General features: G+C 38.2%; 1 protein-coding gene across 1 annotated transcript in view; it reads left to right on the forward strand.

The window, feature by feature from the left end:
- The first annotated feature begins 520 nt into the window (after positions 1-520).
- The window catches only part of LIPH (lipase H), a 50,644-nt gene continuing 29,813 nt past the window's right edge, over positions 521-21,351 (forward strand). The window contains exon 1 of the mRNA XM_037839034.1: positions 521-621. Within this exon, the coding sequence (XP_037694962.1) occupies positions 573-621 (49 nt within the window). The 5' untranslated portion in view covers positions 521-572. The remainder of the gene's footprint in view (positions 622-21,351) is intronic.

Below are 21,351 nucleotides of genomic sequence, written 5' to 3' on the forward strand. Positions count from 1 at the left end.
AACAGAGATATGTAATACCTCCCAAAGCATCCTTTAATCTGAAGCATAGCTATATTTTGACAAATACAGGTTTATGATTGGACTTGAAACATTCTTAATAACATCTAAAGACTCCCTATGAGGGATGAGTGTGTGAATTTAAAAAAAAACGGTTTTGTATACATGGGCCAACAGAATACTAACTGGGCTTGTTATTTTATTCACAAGAACAAGAGGGTAAAAGATCTCAGATCACACCTGATTTCAACACACCAAGCCAAACAACTAATAAACCGCCCACAGAGAATGAAACTATTTTGAACTCAGCATTTTGCAAATACAAATTATAATATTAAGATATGCATAAAATTGTGTAAGGTAGAAAGTCCCCGGCCTTTTATTGAAAGGGGAGGAGTCAAAGATCCTGAAAGGGGTTGGGACCCGCCTGCAAGGGGTTGGGAACTTCCTGTTGTCACCACACCTTTGGATTAGTTATCTGAGCTCTTTCTGAGCAAAGCCCGCAGTGAAAATTTCAAGACTGAGAAGCAAATCATTCTTCCTTGTGAATACGACACACACTCTCCAGTTTCCATATGCTGAGATTATACTTCTTCATCCTTTTGATGGGCTTGGTGAGGTCAGGTAGGTCATTAATTGAATGGTTTTCTCAATTCCTTTAAAAAATTATTAGTATTGCTGTCATTTTGCATTTTATCTTGCCAGTTCCTTCAATGGGCGCAGTAAATTTCATACAGTCATTCTTGAGGAAAGAAGATATGAGTTAAACAGGCTTTCTAATCTTGAAAAAAATTATTTTCTCACTAATAAAAGAAGCTATTATTTCTTTGAATTAACTTGTTCTTATGTATAAAAATGAAATATGCTAAATATCTAGAATAGTGCTATTTTCTTTCGCAGTTAAATTTGCTGTGCCTTTCTAACTCTATGAAATGAGATCATTTATTTAAAATAATATCTAATATATAGTGGGTGACTTTTTAGCTTTCATGCATTGGGTTTATTTAAATTACTCATATAGAAAATGATGATCTTATACATATAAACCCCTTAAAATAGTAACTGGCATATTGATAACTTAAAAATTACTATAATAAAGAAATAAAAATCAAAACAGTAATGCAAGTAGTACGGCAGCAAAAATAAAGTGAAAAGATTTTTTTTTTTTTTAATCTTGACACATCTCAATCTTCCTGGGTGTCCAGTTTTTTTTTTCACAGAGCTTGTGATAATGAAGACTGGAACAATTTCTTTGAAGGGCAAGGGGGAAATTTGTTATTTATTAGACCCCATAAAAATTTTCATGCCCTTCGAACTAGTAAAATCATTGCTGGTAATTTATTCTAAAGAAATATCTTTTAAAAGAAAAAAAAAAGCCTCTTGCAGAGAGGGTTCAAACTATGCTCCTTATAATAACTTGAAACTAGATACAATAGAAATATTCCTACATATAGGAATGGATAAGGTGCAGTGTATCAACTTAAAAAAAGGTATAGCCTTTAAAATAATTCTGAAGCTATGCAGAAATGTACAAACATTTTTATAAAATAATGCTAAGTAGAAAAAGTGTGGAATGCAAATTTATAGATAAACTAAAATTACAACTATGTTAAAATCATGTATTATGCCTGTAAATAAAGTTTAGAAGGGAAAAGGAAAAATTAAAATGGTTGTATTAGGATTTCAGGCCTACAAATACATTTTCCTTAATTTATGCTTTTAAAGTTGATTTAACAAGTTAAAATTATATCTATGATGACATTTTAAATTTAGAAGTCAACATTTTAAAGTGTATGTTTATTACCTTTTTTTAAATTTAAAAAACAAACATAAAATTAGAAATATAATCTTATTACCCAAACCCTAAAACCTACTGATGATCTATGGGTACTTTCTTCCACTCTCCCATTATCTATCTCTATTTATAAAGTTGAAATTATGACAACTTAATTTTTTGTGACTTGCCTTGTTTCTTAACATTGTCTTATAAGTGAAGTCGTCTTAAATGATTCCAGACTATCACTGCTGCATGATAGCATCTAAGCAGATGGAGATACATCAATAAATGCAAGCAGCTGGGCAGAAGAAACAATATAGCTGTAAGCTAAATCTAGATTTCTCAGTATTTTCAAAACCATTAACTTGGAACTTTCTTGGGGTGGGTGTTGCATGTGAGAGCAGAAATTATTAATTACAAATACATCAACTTTTTGTTTTTCCATTCTTTGGCTTGCAGTCCAAAAATTAGCAAATATTAAGACGTGATTCAGAAATCCCAAGGCTATTAGGCATTCAGTTTCTGAGATTTTTGTTTTATTGTTCTAACATTTGTGAAATTATGATAGGAATGTTCGCAGGAATGTTCGCTATAATCTTATCAGGGAAGAAAGCAATGGCTAGCAAACTTTAGTGTGCACCTAGAATCACTTGGGGAGTTTGTTAAAAATGTAGAGGTCTTATCTCTCCCCCAAGCCCCACTGCCACCCCCAACCTCCTACCCCAGATCCAGATTCTGTGGGTGTGGCATGAGATCTTGGACTCTGTATTTTTGACAAGCCATCAAGGTTTTTCAGCTGCAGGTGGTCCAAGGAACACACTTTGAGAAACACTTGTTTGTCGTAAGTATTTTTAAAAGTTACTCTGCTATTAATATTTTGGCTTGGCAACTTGTGTAAAATTAGGTAGATATTTTCCTAGAAACAATAATTTAGTGCCAACAACAAACAGAATTATTTCCTCAGATATTGGAAATCCCCTCTAGGTGATTTATAACTGGGTGTGTGTTTAATTGACTCATTTTTCTCCGATGTGGAGGCAAGGTGAGTGAGGGAGTGTGAATGTGCATATTTTTGCATATGATTTAGCACTGAGAGTGAGAAAACCTGACATCTCATTTGTCTTCTGTGTTGCATCCTGAAGAAATACAGCTGATGGTTAAAAGCAGCATATCCTACCAATCAAGAGGGGGTTTTGCCCACGTTTCTTGCTTTCTCTGCTCAAGGGTCAAAGGGGAACAAGAGATATCCCACTAGGTTTGGCCCTGGCCAACCGTGAATGCTTCAAAATCTGGCTCAGGGTGAGTTTTTTTTTTTTTTTTTTTTTATTTATTTTTTTTTAATCATCATTTTATTGAGATATATTCACATACCACGCAGTCATATAAAACAAATTGTACTTTCGATTGTTTACAGTACCATTACATAGTTGTACATTCATCACCTAAATCAATCCCTGACACCTTCATTAGCACACACACAAAAATAACAAGAATAATAATTAGAGTGAAAAAGAGCAATTGAAGTAAAAAAGAACACTGGGTACCTTTGTCTGTTTGTTTGCTTCCCCTACTTTTCTACACATCCATCCATAAACTAGACAAAGTGGAGTTTGGTCCTTATGGCATTCCCAATCCCACTGTCACCCCTCATAAGCTACATTTTTATACAACTGTCTTCGAGATTCATGGGTTCTGGGTTGTAGTTTAATAGTATCAGGTATCCACCACCAGCTACCCAAATTCTTTAGAACCTAAAAAAGGTTGTCTAAAGTGTGCGTAAGAGTGCCCACCAGAGTGATCTCTCGGCTCGTTTTGGAATCTCTCTGCCACTGAAGCTTATTTCATTTCCTTTCACATCCCCCTTTTGGTCAAGAAGATGTTCTCCGTCCCACGATGCTGGGTCTACATTCCTCCCCGGGAGTCATATTCCACGTTGCCAGGGAGATTCACTTCCCTGGGTGTCTGATCCCACGTAGGGGGGAGGGCAGTGATTTCACCTTTCAAGTTGGCTTAGCCAGAGAGAGAGGGCCACATCTGAGCAACAAAGAGGCATTCAGGAGGAGACTCTTAGGCACAAATACAGGGAGGCCTAGCCTCTCCTTTGCAGCAACCGTCTTCCCAAGGGTAAAACCCATGGTAGAGGGCTCAACCCATCAAACCACCAGTCCCCCATGTCTGTGGTCATGTCAGCAACCATGAAGGTGGGGTAGGCAAATACCCCTGCATTCTCCACAGGCTCCTCAAGGGGGCACTACATCTTTTTTTTTTTTTTTTTTCCTTGTTTGTCTTTTTTCTTTCTTTTTTTTTTTTTTTTAATTTTCCCTTCTTTTTTAAATCAACTGTATGAAAAAAAAAGTTAAAAAGAAAACAAACATACAATAAAAGAACATTTCAAAGAGACCCTAACAAGGGAGTAAGAAAAAGACAACTAACCTAAGATAACTGCTTAACTTCCAACATGTTCCTACTTTACCCCAAGAAAGTTACATAATATAGCAACATTTCAGTGAACTTGTTCCTACTACATCCATCAGAAATTAACAGACCATAGTCATTTCTGGGCATCCCCAGAACGTTAAATAGCTTATCTGTTCTTCTTGGATTATTGTTCCCCCTTCCTTAATTGCTCTCTACTGCTAGTTCCCCTACATTCTACATTATAAACCATTTGTTTTACATTTTTCAAAGTTCACATTAGTGGTAGCATATAATATTTCTCTTTTTGTGCCTGGCTTATTTCGCTCAGCATTATGTCTTCAAGGTTCATCCATGTTGTCATATGTTTCACCAGATCGTTCCTTCTTACTGCCGCGTAGTATTCCATCGTGTGTATATACCACATTTTATTTATCCACTCATCTGTTGAAGGACATTTGGGTTGTTTCCATCTCTTGGCAATTGTGAATAATGCTGCTATGAACATTGGCGTGCAGATATCTGTTCGTGTCACTGCTTTCCGATCTTCCGGGTATATACCGAGAAGTGCAATCGCTGGATCGAATGGTAGCTCTATATCTAGTTTTCTAAGGAACTGCCAGACTGACTTCCAGAGTGGCTGAACCATTATACAGTCCCACCAACAATGAATAAGAGTTCCAATTTCACCACATCCCCTCCAGCATTTGTAGTTTCCTGTTTGTTTAATGGCAGCCATTCTAACCGGTGTTAGATGGTATCTCATTGTGGTCTTAATTTGCATCTCTCTAATAGCTAGTGAAGCTGAACATTTTTTCATGTGTTTCTTGGCCATTTGTATTTCCTCTTCAGAGAACTGTCTTTTCATATCTTTTGCCCATTTTATAATTGGGCTGTCTGTACTCTTGTCATTGAGTTGTAGGATTTCTTTGTATATGCAAGATATCAGTCTTTTGTCAGATACATGGTTTCCAAAAATTTTTTCCCATTGAGTTGGCTGCCTCTTTACCTTTTTGAGAAATTCCTTTGAGGTGCAGAAACTTCTAAGCTTGAGGAGTTCCCATTTATCTATTTTCTCTTTTGTTGCTTGTGCTTTGGGTGTAAAGTCTAGGAAGTGGCCTCCTAATACAAGGTCTTGAAGATGTTTTCCTACATTATCTTCTAGGAGTTTTATGGTACTTTCTTTTATATTGAGATCTTTGGTCCATTTTGAGTTAATTTTTGTGTAGGGGGTGAGGTAGGGGTCCTCTTTCATTCTTTTGGATATGGATATCCAACTCTCCCAGCCCCATTTGTTGAAAAGACCATTATGGCTCAGTTCGGTGACTTTGGGGGCCTTATCAAAGATCAGTCGGCCATAGATCTGAGGGTCTATCTCTGAATTCTCAATTCGATTCCATTGATCTATATGTCTATCTTTGTGCCAGTACCATGCTGTTTTGGCAACTGTGGCTTTATAATAAGCTTCAAAGTCAGGGAGTGTAAGTCCTCCCACTTCGTTTTTCTTTTTTAGAGTGTCTTTAGCAATTCGAGGCATCTTCCCTTTCCAAATAAATTTGATAACTAGCTTTTCCAAGTCTGCAAAGTAGGTTGTTGGAATTTTGATTGGGATTGCATTGAATCTGTAGATGAGTTTGGGTAGAATTGACATCTTAATGACATTTAGCCTTCCTATCCATGAACATGGAATATTTTTCCATCTTTTAAGGTCCCCTTCTATTTCTTTTAGTAGAGTTATGTAGTTTTCTTTGTATAGGTCTTTTACATCTTTGGTTAAGTTTATTCCTAGGTACTTGATTTTTTTAGTTGCTATTGAAAATGGTATCTTTTTCTTGAGTGTCTCTTCAGTTTGTTCATTTCTAGCATATAGAAACATTACTGACTTATGTGCATTAATCTTGTATCCTGCTACTTTGCTAAATTTGTTTATTAGTTCTAGTAGCTGTATCGTCGATTTCTCAGGGTTTTCCAGATATAAGATCATATCATCTGCAAACAATGACAGTTTTACTTCTTCTTTTCCAATTTGGATGCCTTTTATTTCTTTGTCTTGCCGGATTGCCCTGGCTAGCACTTCCAGAACAATGTTGAATAACAGTGGTGACAGCGGGCATCCTTGTCTTGTTCCTGATCTTAGAGGGAAGGCTTTCAGTCTCTCACCATTGAGTACTATGCTGGCTGTGGGTTTTTCATATATGCTCTTTATCATGTTGAGGAAGTTTCCTTCAATTCCTACCTTTTGAAGTGTTTTTATCAAAAAGGGATGTTGGATTTTGTCAAATGCTTTTTCAGCATCTATTGAGATGATCAATTGATTTTTCCCTTTCGAGTTTTTAATGTGTTGTAATACATTGATTGTTTTTCTTATGTTGAACCATCCTTGCATGCCTGGAATGAACCCCACTTGGTCATGGTGTATGATTTTTTTAATGTGTCTTTGGATTCGATTTGCAAGTATTTTGTTGAGGATTTTTGCATCTATATTCATTAGGGAGATTGGCCGGTAGTTTTCCTTTTTTGTAGCATCTTTGCCTGGTTTTGGTATTAGATTGATGTTAGCTTCATAAAATGAGTTAGGTAGTGTTCCATTTTTTTCAATGTTTTGAAAGAGTTTGAGTAAGATTGGTGTCAGTTCTTTCTGGAAAGTTTGGTAGAATTCCCCTGTGAAGCCATCTGGCCCTGGGCATTTATTTGTGGGAAGATTTTTGATGACTGATTGGATCTCTTTGCTTGTGATGGGTTGGTTGAGGTCTTCTATTTCTTCTCTGGTCAGTCTAGGTTGTTCATATGTTTCCAGGAAATTGTCCATTTCTTCTACATTATCCAGTTTGTTGCCATACAGTTGTTCATAATATCCTCTTATAATTTTTTTAATTTCTTCAGGATCTGCAGTTATGTCACCTTTTTCATTCATTATTTTGTTTATATGGGTCTTCTCTCTTTTTGATTTTGTCAGTCTAGCTAGGGGCTTGTCAATCTTGTTGATCTTCTCAAAGAACCAACTTTTGGTGATATTTATCCTTTCTATTGTTTTTTTGTTCTCTATGTCATTTATTTCTGCTTTAATCCTTGTTATTTCTTTTCTTGTACTTGGTTTAGGATTGGTTTGCTGTTCATTTTCTAGCTTCTTAAGTTGATCCATTAGTTCTTTGATTTTGGCTCTTTCTTCCTTTTTAATATATGCGTTTAGTGCTATAAATTTCCCCCTTAGCACTGCTTTTGCTGCATCCCATAGGTTTTGGTATGTTGTGTTCTCATTTTCATTCGTCTCTATATATTTAGCAATTTCTCTTGCTATTTCTTCTTTAACCCACTGATTGTTTAGGAGTGTGTTGTTTAACCTCCAGGTATTTGTGAATTTTCTAAGTCTCTGATGGTTATTGACTTCTAATTGTATTCCATTGTGGTCAGAGAATGTGCTTTGAATAATTTCAATCTTTTTAAATTTATTGAGGCTTGTTTTATGTCCCAGCATATGATCTATTCTGGAGAAAGTTCCGTGAGCACTAGAAAAGTATGTGTATCCTGGTGATTTGGGATGTAATGTCCTGTAGATGTCTGTTAAATCTAATTCATTTATCAGATTGTTTAGGTTTTCAATTTCCTTATTGGTCTTCTGTCTGGTTGATCTATCTATAGGAGAGAGTGATGTGTTGAAGTCTCCCACAATTATTGTGGAAACATCAATTGCTTCCTTTAGTTTTGCCAATGTTTCTCTCATGTATTTTGTGGCACCTTGATTGGGTGCATAGACATTTACGATTGTTATTTCTTCTTGCTGAATTGCCCCTTTTATTAGTATGTAGTGGCCTTCTTTGTCTCTCAAAACATCCCTGCATTTGAAGTCTATTTTATCTGAGATTAATATTGCTACACCTGCTTTCTTTTGGCTGTAGCTTGCATGAAATATTTTTTTCCATCCTTTCACTTTCAGTTTCTTTGTGTCCCTGTGTCTAAGATGAGTCTCTTGTATGCAACATATTGTTGGTTCATTTTTTTGATCCATTCTGCGAATCTATATCTTTTAATTGGGGAGTTTAATCCATTTACATTCAACGTTAAAACCGTGAAGGCATTTCTTGAATCGGCCATCTTATCCTTTGGATTATGTTTGCCATATTTTTCCCTCTCTCTATTAATATCCTTTATTGTACCCATACCGAATCTCTTTAGTACTGAACCTTTCTCCAGGTCTCTCTGTCCTGTCTTTGTTTCTCTGTCTGTAGGGCTCCCTTTAGTATCTCCAGTAGGGCAGGTCTCTTGTTAGCAAATTCTCTCAGCATTTCTTTGTCTGTGAAAAATTTAAGCTCTCCCTCAAATTTGAAGGAGAGCTTTGCTGGATAAAGTATTCTTGGCTGGAAATTCCTCTCACTCAGAATTTTAAATATATCGTGCCACTGCCTTCTTGCCTCCATGGTGGCTGCTGAGTAGTCACTACTTAGTCTTATGCTGTTTCCTTTGTATGTGGTGACTTGCTTTTCTCTTGCTGCTTTCAGAACTTGCTCCTTCTCTTCTATGTTTGACAGTGTGATCAGTATATGTCTCGGAGTGGGTTTTTTTGGATTTATTCTATTTGGAGTTCGCTGAGCATTTATGATTTGTGTATTTATGTTGTTTAGAAGATTTGGGAAGTTTTCCCCAACAATTTCCTTGAATACTCTTCCTAGACCTTTACCCTTTTCTTCCCCTTCTGGGACACCAATGAGTCTTATATTCGGACGTTTCATATTATCTATCATATCCCTGAGGTCCATTTCGAGTTTTTCAATTTTTTTCCCCATTCTTTCTTTTATGCTTTCATTTTCCATTCTGTCATCTTCCAGGTCACTGATTCGTTGTTCAACTTCCTCTAGTCTTGTACTATGAGTGTCCAGAATCTTTTTAATTTGGTCAACAGTTTCTTTAATTTCCATAAGATCATCCATTTTTTTATTTAGTCTTGCAATGTCTTCTTTATGCTCTTCTAGGGTCTTCTTGATTTCCTTCATATCCCGTACTAGGGTCTCATTGTTCATCTTTAGTTCTTTGAGTAGCTGCTCTAGGTGGTGTGTCTCTTCTGGTCTTTTGATTTGGGTGCTTGGGCTTGGGTTATCCATATCGTCTGGTTTTTTCATATGCTTTATAATTTTCTGTTGTTTTTGGCTTCGTGGCATTTGCTGAACTTGATAGGGTTCTTTTAGGGTTTGTAGACCAGTTGAAGTCCTTATCTCTAATTTATCAGATCTACAGCTTCGTGGAGTACACTTTCTCTAACTAACCAGCAGGTGGCGTCCACGAGCCACCTGTTCTCCACAAGCCAGGTCTCCCCTGCTTAGCCTTTTTGGTGAGTGGGGAAGTGAGTCTTGTGGGGCCCAATTGGTGTACCAAGCTTGCGTGTGTAGTTGGTGTTGCCTGCCCTGTATGTGGGGCGTGTTTCTGGGCAGTCAGGGAGGGGGGGTGGCCCTAACAATGAAATCTCCCTGATGATCCTAGAGTTTTAAAGCTGCTGCAATAGTCTAATCCTTCAGTTCAGTCCTGCCACAGTTTGTCTCTGCCTCTGACCCACAAGTCTTTGGTATTGGCGTATGGCTCCTGAGACTTGCAAGTGGGCCCCTCTTCCAGGCTGTGCACCCCGGGTCCTCTGTTGAGGGATGACTGTGCTATGTCACAGGTGAGTGCCGTCCCCCCAGGGCAGTTCTGGGCTGCTGGGCTGTGTTGGGAGGCTCCCAGTCTGCTCAAATGATGGCTGAATGGGGCTCTGTTAATTCACACTGCTCCCCCTTCCCAGCTCTGGGACATTCAGCTGAGGTTGCAGGGAAGGCTGATGTCCACGCCCAGTTTTGTGGTGTGTGCCTGTTATTTGAAGCACTTCCGTCACACTGGGTTGTCTGGGGCAGCTCTGGGCTATGGGGCTGGCGATGGGCAGGAGTGTTTCCTGTCCACCAGGATGGTGGCTGTGAGCGGACACCCCCCTTTTCTTGGGAAGTTGTGTTGTTTAGTGAATTTTCTCAGCCACTGGATTATTGCCTTTTGTCTCAGAGCTCTCTTAGTTCTGCTCTTGACTTGACGTGCCCAAATTTCAATTCTTTGAAGCTTTCTGTATTGAGCTTCTTAGAGTAAGTGTTTTAGAAAAAGCAAAAAGGATTTAAAAAAAAAAAAAAAAAAAAAAAAAAAAAAAAACGGCCCTCCTCAGAGATCTAATGGGTTATTGAAATGCTAATAGACAAAGCAACCAGGGCCATTAAGGAAAGGTTCACAGGGTAGAGAGATCAGCCTTGCTTCGGGATTTGCATATGCGCCTCAAGGCCTGATCTCCGCCCTTCCCCTTTCTGTGTTCACCAGAACTCGAAAAATCCTCTGCTTTTATTTTGGAGTTTTTCGTGTTGTTTTTTTTCTATGTCTGTCTCCTCTCTGCTGGGCTGGCTGCTCTCAGAGTCTCTGGTGTCTGGTCTCAGTCTATCTATGGTTGGAGTTTGAATCAGTAGAATGAGTTTCCGATAAGAGCAGCCACTGCAATTCTCCCTTCTTCCCGGAGCTGACAGCCCCTCCTCCCCCGGGACTGAGCCTGGCAGGGAGGGGCGCGGGTCCCCTGGCCGCAAAAACTTACAGATTTCGCTGATCTCAGCAGTTCCACGTTTTCATGAGTGTTGTATGAAGTATGCCCAAAGACAGATTGCTCTGTGGTGTCCAGTCCACGCAGTTCCTGGCTTTTTACCTACTTTCCTGGAGGAGTAACTAAAACATACAGCTCACCAGTCTGCCATCTTGCCCCGCCTTCTCAGGGTGAGTTTTTAATACCAAATTCAGTGTGGTTGTCCACAATATAAAAATATAAATTTAGTTACTTTAAAAATTTAAAACATTTAATAGATTTTCAAGGAAGGAACACCCTTCCCTTTATAAACAGGTATCCAATTCATTTTCTAATCTCTCCAAGACAAGTTTTTTGGCCTAAAAAGATTTTTATTTCTCAGATTTTTGGAAACTCCTTCAGAATAGGATTTTCAGGTAAGCATGAGTATGTGCTCAAGCTTCGGTTACCGTAAACATTCTGGCGTCATCAGTGAGCATGTATTTAGCGTGTGTCCCAGAAATCGAACTAGGCTCAATTGCTGAGCATGGGGAATATTCAAACATGTATCTCTTATCTTGATCTGAATCTCAGTAAAAATTTTCAGCAGCATAGTGTCAGTAAACCTGACTTGGACTTCTGTGCTAAGAAAGACGCTGCTAACATGTAACTTTGTCATGTTGGAGGTGGGAAAACGATAGCTTGAGTGCTTCTTGGAGCTCCAAAATTGAAATAAAAGGAATATGAGTCAGGGCCATGCCTGTTTTACTCAGATTGGACACCATGCACCAAGGTTAAAGTAGGTGGAATTTCACATCCATCACTTGGATTTGGAAATTAGTAGACTAGTGGATGAAGGGTAAATGTCACCTGCTATGGGCCTTTAACACACTGATGCCTTCATTTTCAGCCACACAGAGAGGTTTAATGTGAACCTCACCTTTTGCTTATTGACTCTTATAAAATCTTGGAAAGTTTTCTCCTCTTCCCATACTCAAAATTTCTTCATCAGTGGGTTATTCTGCCATTCCATCTTCTCTTGTTCACTGACAACTCTTTGAATGTGAATAAGGTGGCTCCTCTCCTTGAAGAAGTTTTCCCCCAATCAGAAATGTGAGAAATGGAATCAGTTCCTCTAAAAGCAGGTAGAAACTAAAAGCCAGAACTGAGTGTGATGTCGAAACAGCATGGGCAGCTTTATGTGTCTTTAGGGCAGACATGGAGTAAAAGGATCATGAAAGTTTCATCAGAAAGGGAGATGGGCTGGCAGTCATCAGTCTTGTTTCAGGGATCATGCTTTTCTACATGACTGGGGCTTGTATAAATAAGACAATCTAGGGAAACAGAAGTCTATCCAACCCAGTTTTCTTTTGCAAAAATAAAACAAAATGGCAGCTATATTTAGTTCCTAGGTCTGGGAATAAGAAATAAGAGTGGTTTATTTTGCCAGAAGCAGCTACAAAAACTCCCTCAACAGACTGACCAAGGTAGGGGACTTGATTTAACCTTCACCGGTAGAACATGGAAGTCCATCAGCCTCAGCCTCTTAGAGGAAAGGAAACGAATTGGGAAACTTGGAGCCAGTCTGGAATTTGAAAGAAAAAGTGAAACTTCTGCCATCAGTCACCTCCAAAACACTTCCCATCTTTTCATTCTGGTCTTTCCGTGAAATTGTAAAATTATAGAAACCATGCTTGTTATCTAAAGAGAATTTAGTTAGCCAAACACAAAAATGCTTCACATAAAGGTGACAGAGCATTCTATTATCAGAGTAAAGTATGGTTATTGTCAGGCCATAAATATTTTCATTTCTTGCTATACTTATTTTTATAGGTTTGGGTTATCTTTGGTTAGTATGACTGGCCTACAAATTTGTTTTCCTGAAAGGATTCCTCTTGTCCTTTCAAATCACCTCACTCTCAGACCTTAGAATTTAGTGTCCAAAAGCAATGCTCAAGTTTAGCTAAATATCTCTGGAATGAGGAACCAACACCTCATTTTAGTATGAGAAAAATGGTGGCCCTAGATAAGTACTTTCTTTTTCAACCTTTTTAATGACAGAGCCAGGACCAAATCCAGATCCCTGACTCCTAACCCAGTGCCCTGGTCAGAGAGAAGCAGGGTCGCCTTTATTCTGGCTAATAGAGCTTGAGGTATCCTTACTGGATTAAAGGAATTAAAAAATGGAAAGGAAGAAATTAATATTTATTGAGCACTGCTATATAGCAAATCCCATGTGGATTTACTCACATTATTTCATTTAGTTTTCATAACAACTCTATGAGGTAGATACTATTATCCTCATTTATCGTCATCATCAACAATTACTAATTTTTTAGCACCTACTATGTACCGTAGTGTTTTAGAAACATTATAGACATTAGCTCTAATTTTTGTAACAATCCTGACAAGCAGGGCCAGAATTGGGGTGAGGTGAGTAAGGCATTCACCAGGCTTGAAATTTAAGTGGGGAGGGGCACTGACAGCTCAGTAATCAAAATATTTAATGCAGTATTTTAAAAAATCAAAATCAAAGCCAAAAAATCCACTAGGAACAGAGTATCAAAATTTAAATGAGTGAGCCATGGTTAGTTTGACAACCTTGCATTGTTATGCAATGGGAAAACTTGTTTCCAATTGGCCTGCAATTCCTGGGCCCTTGCTGCCTTCACTTCCTTGCTAGGCAGTTTATGAGGGTTGACAGTGAGGCATCAACAGACTGAACAATGCAAGGTTTTAAACATAGTCATGTGTTTTTTGTTTGTTTTTTTAACTGTAGAGGTTTTCTTAACTTTTTCCACTTGGTTCAGAATATGGGAGGATATTTTGATAAGTGCAAACAGGGGCACAGCTTTTCATTTTCCCTCAGGCTCACACACGGCTCCTGGTGGTACTGCCTGACAGGTCAGCATTATTATTAATATCCTTTTGCAGAGGCAGAACTGAGGCACAGAGAGTTTAGGTAATTGCTAGGGGTCACAGAGCTAGTAGGCAATGGAGGTAGACCTCAAAACTAGGGCTGACTCCAAAATCTGTGCTCTTTCCAAAACAGTATTGCATTTTTTTAAAGACGTTAGATCAGGGTTGGCAAACTTTTTTTTTTAGGGGCCCAGCAGTAAATATTTTCAGTTTTGTGGGCAATTAGTCTCTGTCAATTTAACAGATGGAAGGCAATAAATGATAATCAGGACTGTTCTACATAGGACTTTTAATTATTCATAAAAGGGTTTGGAGACATCAACCATTCAATAGTAATTTTCCAGTCAACAGGAATGGCATTTTGGAGTAATTGAATTTTAAAGTAGTCTGAAAAGGAAAGGCAAAGTTTCTCTTGTTTCAAATAAGCTCTAAGAGAAGAGGCTAAGCTTTAGAAACCAGTTTAACATGTTCTGTGGTTACTTGCTGTGCTCTGTTGATACTACCTATAAGCAACCTGGACTTTGTAACAAAACATCAAAAATAACCCCAAAGAAGTTTGCTTTCTGAAAGCATACAAGCAGTTGATTACTTCAGAAATACCAAAATAAGTTAGAACTTAAAGAACTATATTTGGATGAAGCCATTTAAAAATTTTGCTATTCACAAATACCTAGTGCTTGCATGTTCTCTAATTTTCTGAGAATTTATAGTCCAACAAGAAGACAAGTTCCTATGCTAGGTGCTGGAGAAACAGTATCGGACAAAACAGACATTGTGCCGGCCCTCAAGGAGTGCTCAGTCACCGGCTGGGAGCAGCCTAGGGGAGCTGTGGTGTCAGTGAGTACTGGGGGCAGCTGGAGGCCCTCAGTTAACTCAGCTGTGCTCCCTGTGGCAGGTTCTCTTGAAGGCAGACCTGAGGGGCACTTCCACGGTTGTCACGCTCATTATCTGTTACACCAATAAATATCAGTGAGATAAACTCACCTTTTAAGAAAAAAAAACAAAACTCTCAAATTAGGTCATAAAATAAAGCCCAGCTGGGTACTGTATATGAGACCCCTCTAAAACAAAGGGATTCAAAGGTTTGTAAAGTTCAAAAGACATGCTAGGCAAATGCTACCAAAAAGCCGAGTTATGGTAATAATATCATTTGGTGGACTTTCAAGACAAAAGCGGTACATTAAAATGAAAAAGGATATAACACCTGAAACATTAAGTATAGGAAATAAAAGGAAAAATCTATGAAACTAAAGTTCAGTGGTTTGAGGAACTTGAACTTGCCCCTCAATGTGATATTATACTTTGCAAAAGGAATCCTCCATGATTCACATTTAGACACATTGTTTCCAGTTGATGTAAGAGAAAGAAGATTCCTTGATCCCCAGACCAGGCCAAATCCCCTATTTAAGTTCTCATTTTACACAATATCTCTTTTACAGGGCACTATTCACAGATTGCAATTTTATACTTTGTTTGTGTTTTATTTAATTAACTCCCAACTCCTCCTCTAAAATGCCTCTTAACACAGAACCTAGAATAGAATAAATTCTTGTGGAATGAATTATAAATATTCTCTGAGGATGAGAGGTAATATGTGTAAACTTATATAGTACCGAGAGAGAGGAACAAGGAAACCTGTTTGCCATTCAAAACTTGCAATGGACTTCTCTCAGGCACAGTGCTTTTACAAAAATAACCAAGACATTTAAAAAACATCTAAAGTCAGAGTGGTTCTATCATACGAAAAAAAAAATATCATTTTTTATGCCCCTCATTGCCCATCAACAACAGATTCAAGGGCTTCTAATGAAGATTCAGCAAGTAAAAAGGAGGCTGGTTTAACCATTCCAAAGATGTTAAAATTGGCAGTTGCTGCTGAAAATAGCTCTCATCCAAAACATCATGACTCCTCTCTGAACCTTCCAAGGACTCAGAAATGTGACTTATGACACACTGGTCTAATATTACTCATTTGGCTCAAAATGAATAGTTTTAGCAATTAAATAGTCCCCTTTTTTTGGATAAGGATCCCTGACTTCCCCAGGAAGAGCCCATTCATAATTATTCTCTGCAACATTCCTCTCTTGGGCACGTAGGTGGCAGGTGAACCATGACATAATTTCCCCAGGCTGTCAGGTGAGTCAGTAGCACAACCCAGCTCTACTGATAGCTAAGAGTGAGAGGCTCAGCCCTACCCCACGATACCTCCTGTTCAATAAAATGACTAATTAAACAGTTATCTGCTCTCGGACTTGCTGTATGAGCAGCCAGACAAGTTTTAGTTTGTGTTCTTCAGGAGCATACAACCCACAGAGAGAGACACGAAAGGTGCCAACAGATGGAGAAAATATTTACAATGTGCACCCGCCTCATTGCCTGTGCTTCCTACATGGTAAAGAGTAAAAGGAGGAATGTGTGAGGTTGGAACGCGATCAATATTAACCACCTCTTATATGGGGTGAGGGATTTCAAGGTCTCCTTGAAATATTTTAATGCAATTTTATTGAGATATATTCACATACCATAAAATCATCCAAAGTGTACAATCAGTTGTTCACAGTATCATCGTATAGTTGTGCATTCATCACCACAATCGTTATTGAACATTTTCATTACTCCAAGAAACAAAAATAAGAACAAAAATAGAAATAAAAGTAAAAAAGAACACCCAAAACATCTCATAGTCCATTTTCCCCCCTGTTATTCATTTACTTTTTTGTCCCCCTTTTTTCTACTCATTTGTCCATACACCGGATAAAGGGAGTGTTGGCCACAAGGTTTTCACAATCACACAGTCACACCTTATAAGCTATATAGCTATACGATCATCTTGAAGAATCAAGGATACTGGATTGTAGTTCAACAGTTTCAGGTATTTCCTTCTAGCTATTCTTTTTTTAAATGACTTTTTAAATTGAAATATTATTCACATACCATACAAACATCCAAAGTGTAAAACAATTGTTCACAGTATCATCATATAGTGGTGTATTTATCACTGCAATCAATTTTTGAACATTTTCATTACTCCAAAAAATAAAAATAAGAATAAAAATAAAAGTAAAAAGCACACCTAAAACATGCCATACCCCTACTCCCACATATTATTCATTTACTTTTTACCCATCCTTCTACTCATTTGTCCATACACAGGGCAAAGGGAGTGCACGATCACACGGTCACATCATATAAGCTATACAGTTATATGCTCGCCTTCAAGAATCAAGGATACTAGACTGCAGTTCAACAGTTTCAGATATTTCCTTCTAACTATTCTAATAAACTAAAAACTAAAAAGGGATATCTATATAAGGCATATGAGTTACCTCCAGAATGACCTCTCAACTCCATTTGAAATCTCTCAGCCACTAAAACTTTATTTTGTTTCATTTTTCTTCCCCCTTTTGGTCAAGTAGTGGGGAGGGCAGTGAGTTTACCAACCAACTGGGCTTAGAGAGAGACAGGCCACATTTGAGCAACAAGAGGTTCTATGGGAGTGACTCTTAGGCACAATTATAAGTAGAATTAGCCTCTCCTTTGCAGTAACAAGCTTCATAAGGGCAAGCCCCAATATCAAGGGATTGTCCTACTACAATGGTAGTCCCCAAAGCTTGCAAGAATATCAGGAATTCCCCAGGTGGGGAAGCTTAATATTTCCACATTTTCCCCAGTCCCTCAAGGGGGCTTTGCAAATACATTTTTATTCTCTGCCCAAATTACTCTGCGATGTATCGGGGCTTCATGCTAACCTGTACCAACCAACAAGATTTCACCACCTATTCAAGGTTCCATGTAATTATGGTGTTTGAATAAACTGATCATATATGTTAAATTATATAGTGTGCTACAGAAAATATAGATTTTCCACCAAGTAAACATCTCTTCCTTTGGTTTCACATAGAAGTTGAAGTTTTAAAACATAGTCAACATCATCCTTTATCCTTTAGTCTGGTTTACCTTAGTCCTAACCAAGTCCATTTTGTTCCCATGTCTAATTAAAGTCTGATCTCTTTTTCAGCTTCTTTAACATTTGCTTTATGGGTTAATGCTGACATTCATATCTGCTGAACTCTGGCTCTGAGTCTCAGGTGTCACACACATACCCGAAGTTCCAGGGTCCGACTAGGTTATACACGAACAGCTCATCATCTCAGAATTTAGAAATAACCATTACAACTCTTGAATAGATATGACTGCTGTAAGAGCTTACAATCTAGGAACCTTTACCATAAGCCTTCCCCTGATAACCTATGCTCTCAGATTCAGTTCTCAGAGTTTACACATTATAGTTAGTCTGTATTAGTGAGGTATTATAACATGTATCTTTTCGATTCTGGCTTATTTCACTCAACATACTGTTCTCAAGGTCCAGTCACCTAATTGCATACCTCACAACTTCATTTCTTCTTTCTGCTGCTCAATATTCTATTGTATGTATACACCAAAGTTCACCATTCTGCTTATCGGTTGATACCCTCAGGCCACCTTCATCTGTTGCAAATCATGAATACTGCCTCCATAAACACCTGTGTGCAATGTCCATTCATGTCCCTGCTCTCAGTTCTTCCAAGTATATACCCATAATAGTGTTCCAGAACCATATGGTAACTCCATAGTTAGCTTCCTGTGGAACCACCACACTGCCTCCCAGATGGCCTGCCCCATTCTACTTTCCTACCAGCGGTGAATAGGTACATCCCTCTCTTCACATTTTCTCTAGCACTTGTATCCCTCTATTTATTTTTTAAACAGTTTTATTCACACACCATACAATTCATTCTAAGTAAACAATCAATGATTTCTGGTATAATCACATAATTATGCACTCATCACCACAATCTATATGAGGACATTTCCATTTCTTCTGCAAAGAAGGGGGAAAAGGAGAAAAAAAATGAGGAATAAAAATATAAAAGAAGAAAAAGAAAATAAAATACAATGGAAAGGTCAGACAACAACACCACCAAAAATCCCGTATCGCTCTCTTACATATCCCCCTTTTATAGACATTTAGCTTTGGTATATTGTCTTTGTTACAATTAATGGAAGCTTCTTACAATGTTACTATTAACTATAGACTCGAATTTGCATTGATTGTATTTTTTCCCCTATACCATCCAATTTTCAACACCTTGCAATGTTGATATTCATTTGTTCTCCCTCTTTTAAAAACATTCTTATATTTGTACATTTAATCTCCATCATTTACCATTCCAGGTTTCACTAAGTTATACAATCCCAGTCTTTATCTTCTATCTTTCCTTCTGGTGTCCTACATGCCTCTAGCCTTCCACTTTCAACTATATTCACACTCATCTTTAATCAGAGTACTTACAATATTGTGCTACCATCACAGAGTATTATGCTATTCATTTCTGGATCTATACAATCAATTCTGTTGAACCTTATATACTCCTTCAGCATCAAATGCTCATTTTCTAACTTCTTTCTATCTGCTGACAGTCTGTGTTCTCAACTTTAACTCTCAAATTTCACTCATCAATGTGAGTTCATATTAGTGAATCCATAGAGTATCTGTCCTTTTGTTTCTGGCTAATTTCACTCAATGTGATGTCTACTGTCTACCATTTTGTCTTTTGGATTTTATATGTCATTTCTTATTTTTAATTTTTCTCTCTCTCTCTTTTTAGACTTACTGATAGTCTTCATTTCTACTCTCTTCTCCAAACCTCTCTCTCCTGTCTTTTCCTATCTGCCTGTAGTGCTCCCTTTAGTATTTCTGTAGAGCAGGTATCTTTTTCACAAACTCTCTCAGTGTCTATTTTAAACTCTCTCTCATTTTTGAAGGACAGTTTTGCCAGATATAGAATTCTTGATTGGCAGGTTTGTTTTTTTTTTCTCTTTCAGTATCTTAAATATATCATACCACTGCCTTCTTGCCTCCACGGTTTTTACTGAGAAATCCACACATAGTCTTATCAAGCTTCCTTTGTACATGATGGATCACTTTTCTCTTGTTGCTTTCAGAATTCTCTCTTTGTCTCTGACATTTGATAATCTGATTATTATGTGTCTTGGAGTAGGTGTCTTCAGATCTATTCTGTTTGGGGTATGCTGCACTTCTTGGATCTGCAATTTTATGTCTTTCATAAGAGATGGGAAATTTTAAGTGATTATTTCCTCCATTATTGTTTCTGTCCCTTTTCCCTTCTCTTCTCCTTCTGGGGCACCCATGACATGTATATTCATGAGCGTCATGTTGTCATTCAATTCCCTGAGACATTGCTCATATTTTTCCTTTCTTTTCCCTATCTGCTCTTTTCTGTGTAGGATTTCAGAGGCTGTGTTCCTCTAGTTCTTGAATCCTTTCTTCTGCCTCTTCAAATCTGCTGTTGTATGTCTCCATTGTGTTTTTCATCTCTTCTATCATGACTTTCATTCCCATAAGTTCTGCCAATTGTTTTTTCAAACTTTCAAGTTCTTCCTTATGTTTTCCCAATGTCTTATTTACATCCTCTGCCATATCTTCCCTCAACTTGTTGATTTGATTTAGCATATTTTTTGAAGATCTTTAATTAGTTGTTTCAACTCCTGTATCTCATTTGAAGTGTAAATTTGTTCCTTTGACTGGGCCATATCTTTGTTTTTTTCTACTGTGATTCATAATTTTTTGTTGTCTAGGAATCTGGTTTCCTTGATTACCCCAATCAGATTTTCCCAGACCAGATGGACCAAGGTCGCAGGAAGAGGGTGTAATCAGTATCAGGTTTCCCTGAGGATGAGACCCAGAAAGTTGTCAGACTATAGCTCCCCAAAGGTGCAAAGAGGTGCATTGCCCTTAATTCTCAGTAGACCCTGTCCCTGAGAAGCCAAGCTTAAGCGGTTTCTGTTTTTTTTTTTTTGCCCCCCCCCCACAGGCCCCAGGATCTGAATTCTCTGAGGGAGGTCAGTGGCTTGAACTTCGCCCCACCTCCCCTTTTTCTTAGGGAAGATATGGCCTTTCTTAGGGAAGATAAGCCCTTTAGGGATTTATCTTGTACACTTGACTTCTTCCTTTGATTCTCTGCATATCTTAACTCCACCCTTGCCTGGGTCAACACTGACAATTGAAAATGCCTGAGGCTTTCTCTAATGAGCTACTTAGAATGAGAGGAAAAAAAAGAAAAAAGAAAGAAATCCACTTTTCAGAGCCAGTCCTAAGTCCCCCAGTTAACAACCAAGAACTGGAGTTGGTGCCCAGTTTTATGTGCCCCTTTTCTTGGGACACTGCCCTTTTCCAGTATTCTGAGCTCAGCCAATTCAAAAGCCTCTGTTTTTATTTTTTATGTATTTTTTTCCATCAGCCCTACCTTGTCTCTGCCAGAAGAAACCTCTGGGTTCCTTTCCTGCTTGCTCTGGATTTATCTGTGCTTGTAGATTGTAGATAGTAGTCCAGATTTGTTAATTAAAACTACAGTTGGAGCTTGGTTGAGCTACCTTCCCTTCCTCCTGGTAGACTGCTTCTTTTTCCCACAGGGAAGTCTTCCAACTCAGCCTGCCATGCCAGTGTGGGAGGGGCACCAGTGCCACAGTTTGGAGAGGTTTACTTACAGTTCTTATGCTGCAATTTCAGCTCTTCCAACCATTCCAGACTGGTGTATGATATTTGTCCGGTCACAGATGTCTCCCAACAGTTGTTCCAGACTAGTTTCCAGCTATATGCTAGTTGGTCCAGAGGAGTAACTAAATTCCA

The sequence above is a fragment of the Choloepus didactylus genome, chromosome 1 (genome assembly GCF_015220235.1).
Source record: "Choloepus didactylus isolate mChoDid1 chromosome 1, mChoDid1.pri, whole genome shotgun sequence".
Taxonomy (NCBI): domain Eukaryota; kingdom Metazoa; phylum Chordata; class Mammalia; order Pilosa; family Megalonychidae; genus Choloepus; species Choloepus didactylus.